The sequence below is a fragment of the Ctenocephalides felis genome, unplaced genomic scaffold (genome assembly GCF_003426905.1).
Source record: "Ctenocephalides felis isolate EL2017-DRISC unplaced genomic scaffold, ASM342690v1 CF-g0.4_SCAFFOLD_03570, whole genome shotgun sequence".
Lineage (NCBI taxonomy): Eukaryota > Metazoa > Arthropoda > Insecta > Siphonaptera > Pulicidae > Ctenocephalides > Ctenocephalides felis.
Genome location: NW_020539724.1, coordinates 25,480,645 through 25,497,409, shown reverse-complemented (window position 1 = coordinate 25,497,409; position 16,765 = coordinate 25,480,645). Strand labels below are relative to the sequence as shown.

The 16,765-nt window shown below is 28.9% G+C and overlaps 1 protein-coding gene across 1 annotated transcript in view; it reads right to left on the bottom strand.

The window, feature by feature from the left end:
- Nucleotides 1-16,765, bottom strand: part of LOC113383659 (WD repeat-containing protein 81-like) — a 38,162-nt gene that overhangs the window by 18,982 nt on the left and 2,415 nt on the right. Inside the window, exons 2-16 of the mRNA XM_026621911.1 lie at nucleotides 16,152-16,686; nucleotides 13,581-13,940; nucleotides 13,295-13,493; nucleotides 11,682-11,891; nucleotides 10,271-10,449; nucleotides 9,820-10,194; nucleotides 9,510-9,752; nucleotides 5,949-6,235; nucleotides 2,974-3,899; nucleotides 2,666-2,910; nucleotides 2,426-2,604; nucleotides 823-1,010; nucleotides 635-713; nucleotides 467-568; nucleotides 124-397 (exon numbers count right to left, since the gene is read on the bottom strand). Coding sequence (XP_026477696.1) covers nucleotides 124-397; nucleotides 467-568; nucleotides 635-713; nucleotides 823-1,010; nucleotides 2,426-2,604; nucleotides 2,666-2,910; nucleotides 2,974-3,899; nucleotides 5,949-6,235; nucleotides 9,510-9,752; nucleotides 9,820-10,194; nucleotides 10,271-10,449; nucleotides 11,682-11,891; nucleotides 13,295-13,493; nucleotides 13,581-13,940; nucleotides 16,152-16,686 — 4,381 coding nt within the window. The remainder of the gene's footprint in view (nucleotides 1-123; nucleotides 398-466; nucleotides 569-634; nucleotides 714-822; nucleotides 1,011-2,425; nucleotides 2,605-2,665; nucleotides 2,911-2,973; nucleotides 3,900-5,948; nucleotides 6,236-9,509; nucleotides 9,753-9,819; nucleotides 10,195-10,270; nucleotides 10,450-11,681; nucleotides 11,892-13,294; nucleotides 13,494-13,580; nucleotides 13,941-16,151; nucleotides 16,687-16,765) is intronic.

Here is a 16,765-nt window from a genome sequence, read left to right as displayed (position 1 = left end):
ATGCAATTATCTGTATTCGAATACAATATACAAGTAAAACTTGTATCGTCAATCATCTTTTCATAGTATGTAGATTGAAATAAATATTATAAAACATTATTATTATTTTTATTATTATCTTACCCCCGCTAGCATCAGCAGAGCTGCCGCTCCAACGCATTTCTTGTCTGTGAGGTATATTAATTTTTAGTGTTGGAGCATCTGTTTGCTCTGTGTTCCAACGATAATCTCCAAGAGAAGATTTGGTATCCTCGTATTCTTGTTGACAAAGCTTTCTTATCAGTAGATGATTTGAAAGGCAGCGTTCCATTGTTGATTCGCCAAGCAAACGCAAAAATGGTGAGTAAGATTGAAGTGCTAAAGACTGGTCAAATACTTTGCAAATCTCAGCTATAGCCTGATAATAAGAAAAATATTTTCTTGAAAACCAAATTTGTACAAACATGTTAGTCAAAATGTGATTTACCTTGGATTGTGCATCACTCTCATTGGATCTTTCCTGCTCGATCTGTGAAATTTGTTCAAAATTAATATCTTGCTCAGGATCATCAGCTCCTTCTGAAGCATCCTAAAATATGCCAAATTAGCTTTTGCAGAAAAAAACACCAAATAAAATAATTTGCCTGCAACTTACAGTAGTAGAATTATCTCTTGATGGAGTATTCTTTGAACTTTGTGAATTATCAAAAGTTTTGTTGAATATCATAAAATACCTGCAATAATATTTAAGTAAAATGATAACAAAGAATAAATCCTTCCTACTTTTTACAAACTAACAAACGCCAATTATATACATAAAATTATAAATAAGCATATTAATACCTCTGCAGACCAGGTACACAAACATGCTCTCTAGTCATTTCTGGTCCAATTCGTTCCGCCAAAGAAAAAATGGATCGCAAACATTTTCCGGCTAAAGCTCGACGGGCCACATGCCCCCCTGGAAATGCGTTCTTTATTGATGATAAAACTCTTATTGATGGTAGTATTATTGATTTCAGTAGCACATCCTAAAATACAAACAAAAGACATTTTTTATATAGATGACTGCATTGTTATGAGGCGAGATGTTCAATTCTAAAATTCTAACATTTTACCTAACATTTGCAAAAAAACATCTGTATAATGTATAATGTATTTTCTTTAATTTCTTTATTTTACAATTGACCTTTTTCGATAGAAATTAAGATTTAGCAATCTAGATAAAATTTTCAACTGTTTATTTCAAATCATTCATTTTGTGGTACTCTCACACCATGGACCTGCCTTCGGGCAGACTACTATTAACTTCCCGTAGGGTAAGTTATAGTAATCGCAAAAAAATCGAAAATGAAAATTTTTATATATCTTTACGTTTCAGAGGTTTCTGAATATTTTGGCATACCTTAGAAAAAATGGATGTATGTGTGTGTGTGTGTGTGTGTGCGTAGTATGTATGTGTGTGCGGATACAAATTTTCGTCGACGATTTCGGGAACACGGATGAAGCAATTTGAATAATTTAAAAAACATTCGACCCGTATTGATAAGGAGACGTGCTGATTAGTTTTTGGCGGAGGTAGGTCTAGCCGTTCCGAAGATATGAGACAAAAAGTGCCAAAAACGGTACCTCAGTTTTTAATAGAACGGAGCGTCCGATTTTAATAATTCAAAAAACATTTTACTTGTATTGACAAGATGAAGATTTGATCAAATTTTTATAAGGGCAGGGTTTAGCGGTTTCGAAGATATAACAAAAAAAGTAAAAAAAATCGGCCATTTGGCGGTCAAAAATGATCATTAGACATATGCACATCAAATTATCAGATATTTTATAGAGATTTTAACTATAATTATAAATTTTGTTTACATTCCTATGGGTTCCGTACCAATGTTTACCCGTTAGGCAGCGACGCGGCGCTTACGCGCTTTATATTTAGTCTTAAAGCAGTACGATTGCTTTGAAAAAAAAGTTCAGATCTTCCAACATATGTCAAAATTAATTTTTTTCAAAAAAAAAAAGATTTAAAAAAAAAAAAATTAAATAGTTTTTTTTTTCAATTTTTTTTTTAAAAAAAAGTAGTTTTTTGTCAAATTTATAGTTTCTCAAAAATCTTATTTTTTCGAAGTAATTTTTTTTCAAAAATGTTAATCGTTTTTAAAAAAAAAAATAATAATTTTTGGTACGGGAAGTTCCAGCAATTTGCCTTAAGGCACGATGCCTTAATTGCCTTAAGACAGAATTCCACTTACAGCTAGTTATAATTATTATTATCAACAAAATATCAAAAAAATCGGTTTACATACAAACACACACCTTTCTCAAACATATTATCATTCAATTTAAAATTACTTGAAATGTCTGAAAAACAAAAAAATAGCAAAAATTTTCTGGTAAAAAACAAATTTCTGTTTCGAGAAGTTAATAAACATGTTGCTTTAAATACCTGAAGTAAGTCCATAACCGTCCTATCACTCAGATAAGGCAAGGAACATCTGGCTAACTGGAGACTGGCAATTAATCCAGCCTGCAGGCTAGGAGTCAACTTGCTGCGTCTGCATAGTGAAACCAGTTCCGCCGCATGTGGCAAATACTGTACACATATGAAATGAGGACCATAAAGGACTGTAAAAGTAATATCAATCAATATTGAATACCTAGACAGGATTTAAAATAGTTTACAAACCAGCGATAGAAAGTAGACAATCCATAACTCTTTGTGCATACTCATCTCCTGCAATTTCAATATCTGCCTTGTCGCACAAACATTTTTTATCATGAGAAACGTCATGCCTACAGCATGATCTATCTTTAGGTGTTGAATCTAAATCGTGTGATTTTTGAACTAAAGATTCCTCTCCAAGATAGCACAAAGAGAGCATTTTCAACAGGTTTCTACTAAGGTATCTAGCAGTCAGAACAGGTCCAAGTCTGAAAGTAAGCAATGACATCAGCCAAGTTCTGCAAATAATAAAATAATCATTATGAACAAACCTATGCGCCAGCCAGATTAAACTATCTGAGCTCATATCAGAAATTCTAGAATTACGATTTGAACCACTTGATCGTGATTTTCTGGATCTAGTTCTTTTAAAACCAGATTCAGTCTCTTCGCTTTTCAACTTTTCATTATCAATTTTCTTCTCATCTGCTATGGCTTCACTAATGCTCTCTGTGATAATTAAAGTAATGTCGGTAGCATTGTTGCCGCGTTCTTCAGACAATTCTTCATGAAGATTTTTAAAATCTCCAAAATGCTCTTGCTTGAATTTATCATCCAGAAAATCAGCTCCATTGTCATTTTCTTCTGTGGCTTCCTCTGCTTGAGAATGATTTAGACGTAAATCTAAAACACTCTCAGATTCTGAATCTTGAATAAATTTCTGATGTTTATCCTCATCAAAGGTAAATAAGTCTTGCTCATCAATATATTTTTCTACAGGTTTATTTATAGATTCCATTGGTCTTAAAGTTTTTTTGACAGAACTCTTGCGATGAATATGTTTTGAAGTATATTCTTCTTGCTCTATGTCCCTACATCCACCAACTGCTTCAATCAAACGTGTAGAAAAGTTATCCAAAAAACATTTAAGGCCAAATCTAACTATTAATTTCAATAAAAAGCTATGGTGATACAGTTTCACTGATTTTTTTGTGCGATAGACAGATGATAAATTCTTTTCTTCTTCCCAGTCATGCTGTTCATACAATTTCAGAATTGGATCCAGAAGTTGATCTATAGTATCTTGTACTCCTAAAGATTTCGCAATTGGATCAAACAAATACCATGCAGATAATGTGGCAGTGTCTGGATTATGAAGTAAATCTTTGAAAAATGGTAAGAGTAAATCCACATTGTTAAACTGTTCAAAAGCACTTATATCCAACAACCACTCAATTTTAGCAGCAACTGTTTTTACCTAAATTAAATTGCATCACCATGTTAGAAAATCAAAAATTATGTTACAACTATTCTATGTTATAAATCCTTATTAAAATTCATCTAAAGCTTCTGATTAATAAATCTGCCTGTACCATAACTTCTTGAATTGTATACGCAAATAAATCAGTTGCAGCTCAAAATTAAATTAATTTATATAGGAATTATATAACCTTTTATTGGACGTCTTGAACAACTATAGAGTGCGGTGGAAAGGGGGCCACGTTTTTATCTTTGGTTGTAAAATGGTTAAAAATGAAAATAATTTCTTTTTTTTCAGTTGCAAGGGTATTCAAAAAAGCAACCTTTTATCATATTTCTATTTTTGAATGCCAAAAAAAGTGTATTTACCGTGTTTTTCGAAAATGTGGAGAGAAGTGGGCCACCCAAATTTATATCTGAAAAATAACTAAATAAGACATTCGATAATTGATAAAACACTTTACTGTGCAAAAGACGGCATTACGCAAGTGGCCCGTGGTTGTCCACAAATAGTGGCCCACTTCCACAAACGCTTTTTTTTTGCATATGCAAAAACACAATGTAAACAATCGGCAAAAATCACTTTGTATTTCAAAGATTATATGCCTATATAATATTTTATATTAATCTTATATTTTTCTCATAACAATTCGATGGCAAATCACGTAAGAGCGTACGACGGTAAAAAATTTGTAAACGAAATTCTTAGCGCGTTTCTCTGTACAGTGCGAGAGTAGGTTTATAACGTCCAAATGCTTTTTAAAATTAAGCAAGTATCTAAATATGATAAACATGTGCGCTAGGGTTTGTCGGTTTTCAAAAACCGGTTTTAAAAACCGGTTTTTTGGCAAAAATTTTGGAATTCGAAAACCGGTTTTTTAGTGAAAAAAGTCGGTTTTCACTGCATAAATGGAAAATGACAAATATAGCCAAATATAAAAGATAGATGAAAGCGTTTTGATTCTTGAAATCATGTCGGTTCAATAGCATTTGATATCTTATCAGTCTACAATGGTCTGAAAGGTATTTTTTTTTATTAATTTAGATTTTTATACCAGTGTACATTAAATTAAATCAGTGTGACTTCTTCTTGAAGAAGTAACTTCATGTACTCAAACTTTGAAAAAAAAGAGTGTTAAACTCTAGAAGCCACAAATTAAAGAACAAAAAACTTAGAATTATTATATCAGGTTTTAAAAACAATTAAGCATAATTTGGTCGCAAGTATAAGAATATTTTCAGGAAATTTTGTGAGGACAGGTCTAAGAAGCAATTTGATAGACGTTCTCAGTTTTTTGAAATCATATTTCATTAAACAGAAATACAATTAGAGTGTTTAAAATTAATTAATTAAAATTGCTCAGAACAGGCGATACCCGAGTTTAGCTTAATTGCTTTTAAAATTAAAATAGATATTAACAAGTATGTATCAACATGTATCTAATATTTTTATTTTTTTTTTAATTCAATGAATATTTTTTATTTAAAAATATATTGTTTTTATTTATTAGAAAATTTTCCTTTCACTGTCATAAAAATTTTCATTCTTATATGTGAAAATGATGCATGAATAATGAATAATTATTTTCAAAGTTATTTAATCAAGATAAACTATTATTTTTTAGTTTTATTAATTAAAATTAAAATAATTTTGTTTACTATCTGTAAAATTGAATAATAAATTAATTCAGTCAATTACTGCTCTAAATTACACTAAATATGCGGATAAATTATAGAATATTCGAGCAAAAATTTATTTTCTATATAAAATTCGAAAACCGGTTAAAACCGGTTTTTTGGTAAAATTAAAATTCGAAAACCGGTTTTCTGAAATGTCGGTTTTTGTATAAACCCTAATGTGCGCGGTTCGACGTACATGTCACAAGTCTTAAGGTTATTCGGGTGGCCCACGTCTGTCCCCCGCACCATACATATTTGCATAAAATATAAATCAATCAAATAATATAATACTTTTCATTATAAAAGCATTAGGTAAATCAGATTCATGTGATTTATACCACTATGCAAAATAGAAACTGTAAATCACCTTGCATTCTGAAATCTTCTTCACAAAACTCTGTCTAGTATACTTCATGTTCTCAAACTTATCACAATCCTGTCCGTCGCATCTAGAAAAGCACATTATTTCTAAATAAGACAATGACCTATCAAATTCTATGAGTGCACTGAGCATTCCATGCAGAGCTGGGTAGCTACGTGGAAATGGAAACGCTGCACCTCCCAACAAAGGCTGCAGCAATTGATGAGCTGATGGCGGAGGTAACCCTTTCTCAGTAACAGTTGGATACTTAAACCCAGAAAGGCCAGAATTATCTGCAAAGCAATTGCAATTTTAGTCAATTAGGGAAAAAAGACAAATCTAACATAATGTTTCAAGATAAAGTTTTGGTATGAAAACACAAGTTTAAATTATCCACTTATTACGTTTACTAAAAAAATCAATGGCAATGCAATCGAATTATTCCCCTTATTTTGATAAAGGCACTTTACATGTGTGTGCGTGTGTGTGTGTGTGTGTATGCGTAGTATGTATGTGTGTGCGGATACAAATTTTCGTCGACGATTTCGGGAACACGGATGAAGCAATTTGAATAATTTAAAAAACATTCTATCCGTATTGATAAGGAGACGTGCTGATTAGTTTTTGGCGGAGGTAGGTCTAGCCGTTCCGAAGATATGGGGCAAAAAGTGTCAAAAACGGTACCTCAGTTTTTAATAGAACGGAGTGTCCGATTTTAATAATTCAAAAAACATTTTACTTGTATTGACAAGATGAAGATTTGATCAAATTTTTGTAAGGGCAGGTTTAGCGGTTTCGGAGATTTAACGAAAAAAGTAAAAAAATGCCATTTGGCGGTCAAAAATGATCATTAGATATATGCACATCAAATTATCAGATATTTTATAGAGATTTTAACAATAAGTATAAATTTTGTTTGCATTCCTATGAGTTCCGTACCAATGTTTACCCGTTAGACAGCGACGCGGCGCTTACGCGCTTTATATTTCATCTCTATGCATTTAAAGCAGTACGATTGCTTTGAAAAAAAAGTTCAGATCTTCCAACATATGTCAAAATAAAGAAAACTTTTTTTTTTCAAAAAAAAAGATTTAAAAAAAAATAATTTAAATAATTTTTTTTTTCAAAAAAAAGTAATTTTTTGTCAAATTTATAGTTTCTCAAAAATCTTATTTTTTCGAAGTAATTTTTTTTCAAAAATGTTCGTTTTTAAAAAAAATAATAATTTTTGGTACGGGAAGTTCTAGCAATTTGCCTTAAGGCATGATGCCCTAATTGCCTTAAGACAGAATTCCACTTACAGCTAGTTAAAAGTCATATGATAAGTATTCAAACCACACATATACATGAAGCGAGTTAAATTGTTGAGAAAACATAAAATTAATGTTGTAAGTGGCATTTTGCCTAGATAAAAGCTGCATAAACTTTCCGACATGTGTAAATAATCGACTTAATCTATAAAAAGTCAATGTACTAATTTATGAGTGATGAAGTTGGTGTAGAGAATTATAATGCGATTATTCGATTTTGTAAAACTATTTTATAACATATTAGCGGTACCCGATTACGCGTTTCTGTGTTATTAATATATAAATATGAATCTAAACAAAAATGCGATTCTGTTACATCTAGTTATCAAGATGAATAATAGCGCTGATATCTTTCATGATTGATTGTAAAGCTGTATTAGAGGTATCTTTGAGGAAAATATCCCATTCAGCATCCCAATATGTAATATAAACTTATAAGCATATCAGCAGTAATTAAACTGTAAAAACTCTACAATATAAATCACAGTAGATAACACATATTAAACAACCAACAATTAATATATGTTCAGAAAAATTCTTTGTTATTGCCTAAATATAGATATATCTTTTTCTAAAAAAAGACCATCTGTCCCCGTTCACTTCATAGAAGGCAAACACGGGTTTAGCCAAACTAAGAGCCCAATTATTACCCAATTCCAAATACAAATTTCATGAGCCTTTTCTACAAAGATTATACTAAATAATCATCAGTAGAGTTGGGATAACTATAGTGCAGTAAACGGAGCGTTTTAGGTCTGAATTTTTTTACTGTGCTCCGAATTGAATGAAATTTTGGAATTAGGTTCATCTTACCCTCAAGTTCAAAAGTGAAAACAGTTCGGGTTGCGCCATCACCCCCCGGAGGGATGACACCCCCTCTCAATTACATTTTTTCAAAATAACGTCGGAAATCGATAGAAGAACTAATTATAAGAAAAAAATGTTTCTCATAGTTTTTCAAAAAAACTAATACTTTTCAAGTTACAAGCCACTAAAAATTCATATATTATTGGCGTTTTTCTTCGTTTTTTTGCAAATATCTCCTAAAATATACATTTTAACAAAAATCATGTAATGAACAAAATAATGTCAATAAAAATCTTAATAAATCGGTATTACATAAAGTGTTCTAGGAAAAATATTAAGCAAGATTTAAAAGAGCAAAGTCGTTTTTTATTTCGTTCAAGATTTAATTTATAGCAGTTTGTATTTCAAATTAGAATAAGTCAGTGTATTTTCAAGTGTTGTTACTTTTTGATTGTAAACAATTATATATTTTTATTTAGACGCACAACGTCTAAAAATTGTTGTATTTAAAGCCATCTAGTGTCGAGGTTTTACATTTTATGCATTTTGGTGAAATTGGGTTTTATAGTGCTCAACATAAGCTTTAAAATGAGTGCTGTTACAAGTTTTTTACGTGTAAAATGAGGGAGCTATCATGCAAATAAGAAGCATATACGAAGTTTTTTTCTTTTAAATCATGTGGTTTAATGAGCGCTATTTCCACCAGAATTAAAGTAATTTACATTACATCTAGAATTCACTTCATTATATAAGGTTGTCAATTATCTCCCTTCCGCCTTTTTGTATTATAAACCAAGAGCAAAAAAGCGGAAGGGAGATATTTGACAACCTAATAGATATCTTGATGGATTCTAGCATATTCACTACTTTAGTACAAACTATTTTCAGAAAACTCACAATTTTATAAAAACTTTTTTTTGAGGGTAAGATGAACCTAATTCCAAAATTTCATTCAATTCGGAGCACAGTAAAAAAATTCAGAGGTTATACCCATTTTTCCTCTCCGTTTACTGCACTACTAATAATAACTATTAATTTAATTTATCTCTTTGTTAGTTAAAAATTAACCATGCGTATCATAAAACAATTAAATAACGTAAATAAAGTGAACCTTTTTACCTCCAGACCTTTAAGCCCGGCTCAACTCTATCTTTATTTTCATTTTTATATTTACATTTACTTTACTTTACATTTATTTTAACAAAATGTCTATCTAATGAAAAAAAATAAAAAAATCATTTTCAAAAAATTAAAAAAATTGTTAGAGGTGATCAAGCCGTAATGAAAATAAAACACATAATAAAAATTTAAGCGTTTTCATTAACTTTGAAAAATCTAAAATTAAATTAATAGTTATTATTATAGTTATTGGAAAGTTAAAAAATTGTATTTTTTGGTAGTTTAAAATATTATGTAAGAATGTAAGTAAATATTTATATATTTTTGTTACCCAAGTTATCCAATTGTAATAATAATTTCACAGCACCAGCTACAGAAGAAGGAAGCCCAGCATCTGAATACAGTATTGATATACAATTTCGTAGCCTACTATCAAAGTTGGATGTAGTACCAAATGGGCGTAAACGCTTAGCATGAAACATCTCGACAATTAAACAACCCAATATTTGCATCTCCCGCAAACGTCTCCCTGCAACTATCTGCTTGTAGTTTGGTTTTGATTCGTGCTGAGTTTCTTTTAAACAAAACATATACATGAATATATAATTTTGTATTAAAAATATTCAAAAATTCAAACTTACTTTCAGTGTTATTACAAGGTTTTGAATAATTTGAACCATTGTCTATCTCCATTGTCATCTTTGCATGTTCTTCCTTGTTGCATTCAACACTTATATCATTATCATTTAATAATACTTTTGAAGTAAAAGTTTCTAGATTTTCCAAAGCAATGAGTTGTGAAACAGGATTGTATTCTTTAGGCAGATATAAAATAGTTGTTGATTTAGGATATGTATTATAATTGCTTCTTTCATCGGAACATTGAGATGATAGAGATTTTTGAGATGACTGCGATGGGCTATTATGCATTCTGTTTTGTGAGCAAATATCTTGTTCCCGGCAACATGAGGTCAGATCTTCTGAACTGCGAGTTAGCCTTGGAGGGACTAAATGCCCTGAAAATTATTTGAATAAATATAAACCCACATTTGATAGATATTCACAAAATATTAAACAAATAATGTTATTGACTTCTATCTGCATTTGTGTACATCCTAGGTGGAAGTTTTCCATTAAACGGTCCAGAAATAAATTTGGCGGGATGAGGGTAATCAAATAATTGCACAACACCATTTTTACTAAGAAAGTAGTTATTTTCACATGACATCAGACAAACATTTTTTGCTTTTATTGCAGCTTGTCCTGCTAGTCTAAAATATTAAATAAAAAAATAAAGAAATAGATACTATCATTTTCTTAATTATTGATTCATATAATTCTATAGCATAAGAACACGTTCCAAGTATTATTTGCACAAATAGTGTAGAATCTACACTGTAGATTATAAATTATTACTAGGGAATGCAATACCGGTATACCGAATTACCGGTAAACCGCCCGATTTTTCGGCGGTATTTTTACCGGTATATACCTCAAAAATACCGGTATTTTCGGTATTTTTACATAAGCGCTATTTGATAATACATTAAAGTTTAAATTTCTTGGAACAAATTTATCTTTAAATAACATAATCGCATAAACAGCTATATCTTCAAGTGATTCTATAAGATAAACAAATGTCAAATATTATCTCAACTCATCATTAAACTGAATATTGCTTTACTAAGGGCTACATATCGTGTTACAATAAATAGAATTGGACTGATAGATAATGATGTTTGTTTCATCTTATGTAAAAATGTAACAGTTTTTTAAGTGATAATTGCGCCAAAACATTTTATATCATACAGATTACCCCTGCGTGATCTTTATTTTTTTCTAACTTTAATAATTATGATAATTACTAAATATTTTTGCTTCTTATTACAATTATAAAATATTATTTTTCGAAAACGTTTTGAAGTTTGAAGATACTATGGAAGCATCACATTATTTTAAATAACAATACTCAACAATTATAGAAACTTATTATTTATCTCAACAAAGTATCCGATCTTGAATTAGTGTAGGAAAAATACTTTATTAAAGTCTTTAAAATAGTGGAAATTATGCTAATTTAACACATCGGATACAGACAATACAGTTTATTATAATAATGTAATATGATCTTTTATGAGTTTTTGGTCTTTCTTACTCATACGTTTAATTTTGGTGAAAAAAACTCAATATACTCGATAGTGATAATGAATTAATTAAATTGGATTTAATTTTGTTAAATTATTATTTAAAAAAAAAAAATTGTTTTATTTTATTGTTTTCATTATTTAGTTGAATATAGTTGTAGTTGTATGTACATTTTTTTATATTTGAACTAGTAACTTTCAATTTTGTTTACGTTTGTTTAAGATAATAAAAATACCGGTAATTTACCGGTATTCAGGTTTTAAAATGAAAAATCACCGAAATACCCGTATTGAAATTTTCCATCGGTATTGCATTCCCTAATTATTACTATTCACATAAAATTAATTTTAAAACTTACTTGTATCCAAATGTTAAATCAATCCAATGATGTAATCTTTCAGATACATATTGGCTTTCTAAGGCCTCCCGATGTCTTGCAATGAAATCTTCAGCACAAGTGGCCCAAGCAGGCAAAGCCAGATCAGGTAAGTCTTCATGAATTGTTTTGAAAACAGTAGGATCTGAATAAAATTCTGGAATGCATTCTTCGGGAGACCATTGTTGTAGCCTGGAAAAAATATACCACAATTAAATTTTCCATTGATTAATAATGATTGAGTCTGTTAATTCATATTAGTCAATTGAAGTAGAATAATTCGGTTACGTCATATTAGTCGATTGATTTCGGGCGATTGAGTTTAGTCATTTCAGTCGATTGAAGTCGAATGATTCGGTTAAGTCGTATTAATCCATTGAAGTCAAATGACGTATAAGTCGATTAACTCATATGGGTCGTATTAAAATCAAATAATTTATATTTGAATTCATCACATTTTTTAAGTAAAACTTCTTTAGGCGCGACTAGGGTGTAAATCTGTGAGAATGCAACGGAAATTGCGTGACGCTCGAACTGTACATCATTCGCTCTCGGTAAAATCATTTCAATCCTGGTCGATTAGTCGCCGTGTATGTGAATAGAGATCTGTCGTTGTATGCGAACCGGAATCAACGTTGTATGCGTGCCGATATCATAAGGAAATCGGCATAGATAAGTAAACATTTTAAAGTTACATCGTAGCACAAATTTTGATTTAATGAAAAATGACTGAATCAGAAGAATATCTAACCCTGTTCCTTGAAAATAATAAAACAAATTAAACATTTGTGCCGTGTACTAAACGTAAGTTTTTTGATTAGAAATTATTTCTATATTATTCGTAATTTCTATAAATCTTTTAAAATATTTTTTAGGCAAGATAGATATTACAGCTGTTCAAAGAATAAAATTATATCGCCAGCGAAAAAGTAAAAAAAATACAAGCAGTCAATGAATGTATGTTAATTTTAATTATATGAAATACATGATGAGTTGCAAAAACAATATTTGTTTAGGTGTTGTTTAACATAACCCACTGTGTAAACAAATATTATAAAAGTTATTAATCAGCAATTACTTCATTTCTCTATAAAGGTTCATTTCTAAATGCTAATTACAATGACAAACCGATCATGTCATATTTGAAGTATGACTTATATACATTATTGTTTTTAAATATTACACATATTTTTAATGCTATTATAAATATATAATTTATAATTTATCATTATATAAATGTGTATAAAGGTTGAAATGTGTACATCACGAGTGTTACCATATTACTAATAAACATCAAAATTGTTATATAATGTATTTATTTTTACTTAAATGCCATCTTGTACAGTAGCAAAAAAGTTTTAATCGCGAACCTTACGCGCATTTTTTTATTATATTTATTAAAATATTCTCACATATTGTGTCTTAAACAATCAAATTATCTGGTGTAAGAGATCACAGTAAATATTTCTCGGCTTGATACAAGATGATTTGAAACGAGTAAAATCTAATTCGAACCGGGTTGTCGTTAATATCGTATTTTGAATAATTCAAATCACTTGTTTTAACTTGTCACATAACTAATAAAGATATTTTACCTTTGTATAGAGTTGGGATATTCAGCAGGAACCCAGAGTGGCCTGACATGTTTTGTTAATACTGAACGATTTGTTCTTCGTGCCATATATACATAGTAAGTAATATCAGATAACACATCTGAAATATGATGTGGTATCTGCGGTACATCATCTGATTTTGTAGTTGACTGAGAATATGTAAGATCTAACTGATGATCACCTTTTAGAAAATATTTACTGATTATAAAATCAAATTCAACACAATACATCAAAATGTAACATCAATTAAAATTTATTAATAAGTTACCTTTATTAAGCCTATATTTAGATTTTGTTAAGTCTCTCCAGTTACTTCCCGATTTTGATGAGAAGTCTGTTACCCAAGGCATTACATGATGATTACCAGGCTCACCTTTCCGTCGGCCAGCCAGTACATTTAATACAGTTAAATAATCAAAGTTACTAATTTGTCCATTGCACCACTTTTTTGTTATAGATTTCAAACAATTTGAGCACACACAGTTGCTTTTGTAGAAATTTGCATCTTTTTTCGGTTCAGATAATTGATCAATTTTGTGAAGAATTTCATTTAAGTTATCATCTAATTTTGGTATTACTTGGATCCATAAGTTTTCATCTAAATATATATCTTCTAATAATATATCTCCTAAAAATATTTTTTTTATTATTTTTAATAATTGCAATACCTCATTGTAAAATATGCTGCCTGCATATATTAAAATTTATATTAAAAATAGTTCAATTCTAAAAATGTGTTCTTTGGAGCTATCATGGAATTATGCCAGTATCTCAAATTTGTCAAAGAATTAGGGACAAACTCGTGGTTCAGTAAAATGACGGCTATTTCTAAAAATAAAATTCTACAATTCATAATTATTTTCTCTAATAATCTTACAAATCTAATTTAAAAAGCAGAACAGCTTAATTCTTTCACTTTCCTATTTTTTGAAAAATCATCTTTAAAGTCTAATGATTCCTAGCATATCTTAATATGGTATATTTACCATAATTAATAAATAAATAATTAAATAAAATTATATAAATATTTATGTAAATATATATATATATATATATATATATATATATATTGTAGAGTTTCGAACAAGAATCCAAAAGTAATAAAAAACAATAAAAGTTTTTTGAAAAATAATTTCTTTATATATATATATATATATATATATATATATATATATATATAAGATTTAGATTTTTTTGCTCGACGTTGAGACATATCTTAAATGTTGATTTTCAGCCAATCGTCGAAATAAAAGAAAACAAATAAATAATGAAATTCATATGTTTTGACACGAATTGTGTGTCATCATTCAGAAACTCTTTTTGAAATGTTTGTTAATACATTATCTAAAAGAATTTTTACAAAGTTTAAAAATATTAAAATTTAAAACATATTATAGATTGAAAGATAAAATGACAAGTAAAAAATTGATGCATACCACACCAGGAAAAAAATAAAAAAAAAAATTTTTGTTAACTAACATATAGAAAATAAACAATATAAAGTAAACATTTTTTTCGGTTTTAAATTTAAACTGAAGATTTGCGTAATATAAGTTCTGAGCAAAGAACTGAACGTATCGGATGAAAAAAGACAAAGGCAAATGAAGGATGTTGTGGAGAAGATAGTTAAACAGTGGGGGCACAATTTGAGAAAATAAAAATATAAAAACATAAAATCAAATAGACTATGAAAAACACAAGAGTCAAAGATTTGAAAAACTATTTTATAAAAATTATTAATATTATGTACTAACAGAGCAGAATTTCGTTTATTAACACAAAGGGGGTTTATAAAGATAAATACTGATTCAGCAAATTTTCTGAAGTCACCATTCTTTTTCTTATATAAAATAATAGAATTTTTGGTATTGAAAGTACGGTTTAAACTAATGACATATTCCAAAAACATTGTCTAAAACTGATTTGGATTCTTCGAATTACAAATGTGTTGGTTCATATTGCAAACTTTCGCCAATATAACAACAATCGCAATCATTGCAATCCACTTTGTAAACAGGATCAGTAATACGCTCAACAGGAGTTTTAGATTTTAAGGAAGTCAAAAGCGAGTTGAAAGTATTGTCAAAAGTAAAAACTAACAAAAACCTTCATTTAAAAACAAATTTTTTAGAAAGATTGAGAAACTACCTAAATATGGCAAAGAAAAGACTGCTTTGTATTTGTTTGTAAAAGATGCATCTGAATTAGTCAGAAGAGAACTTTTTGAAACATCATCAATGATATAATTATCAGACTGAAAATTAAAAAAAACTTATTTTTGAATGTTTTTAATTACATTGTTTATTAAATGTAAAGGGTAAGAATTATTAATAAGAAAGCTCTTATGCTTTCACACAACTTTAAACTTAAAACCAAAAAAATGTTTATATTGTTTAATTTCCATATGTTAATTAATAAAAAAAAAATATTGTTTTTCCTGGTATAGTATGTATCAAATTTTTACTTGCCATTTTATCTTTCAATATATAATATATTTTAAAATTTAATTTTTTTAAACTTTGTAGAAATTCTTTTAGATACCGTATAACAAAAATTTCAAAAAGGGTTGCTGAATGATGATGACACACAATCTGTATCAACACATACAAATTAATATTTTATTATTTATATTTTAGTTTTCTTTTATTTTGACGATTGGTTGAAAATCAATATTCAAGATATATACATATATATATATATATATATATATATATATATATATATATATATATGTATATATATATATATATGTGTGTGTATATATATGTATATATATATATATATATATATATATTATTTATGTATATACGCATTTAAAATATTTAATTACTATTCTTACCTAAAACTAGTCCTTTATCATGCATTGATTTCAGAACACTCACCAATTGATAAATAATAAATAATGATTTGTTATAACATGATCCCAAAATTGAGGGACTATATGTAACACAGTCTTGTAAATTATGTTCAATGTAAGAATTATGAACAAGAAATATAAATGATTTTGTTTCAATACCACATAATACTGGGTATAGATTGATGTTTGTTTCAAACATTTTAACATATTGGGATTGATCAACTTCTCCAGAATTTGCATTATCTTTAGTAATAATATGACAGCCATAAGTTCTAGTAATGACTTCTTTCAGGATATTGTCATAAGGTACAGGGTGAAATAATAAACTTTCTTTATGTCCGAAAGAATATTGATTATTGTATCTTTTGTGGGCAGCCTTCCATAGATTTTTGTGATTACTTTGTGAAACATAATGAAGAAGTTGACAATAAGACAATGGAGGCTCTTGGCAAGTATTGGCATTAATCACATTGCATCGGGGTAATGGTATCACTTGACTTGGTTGCTTTAAAAATACCTGAAACAAAGTAATATCATATGATCTGTAGCATTAATAAAAATGGTACTAAATAAGACATAATTTTATTTTATCACTT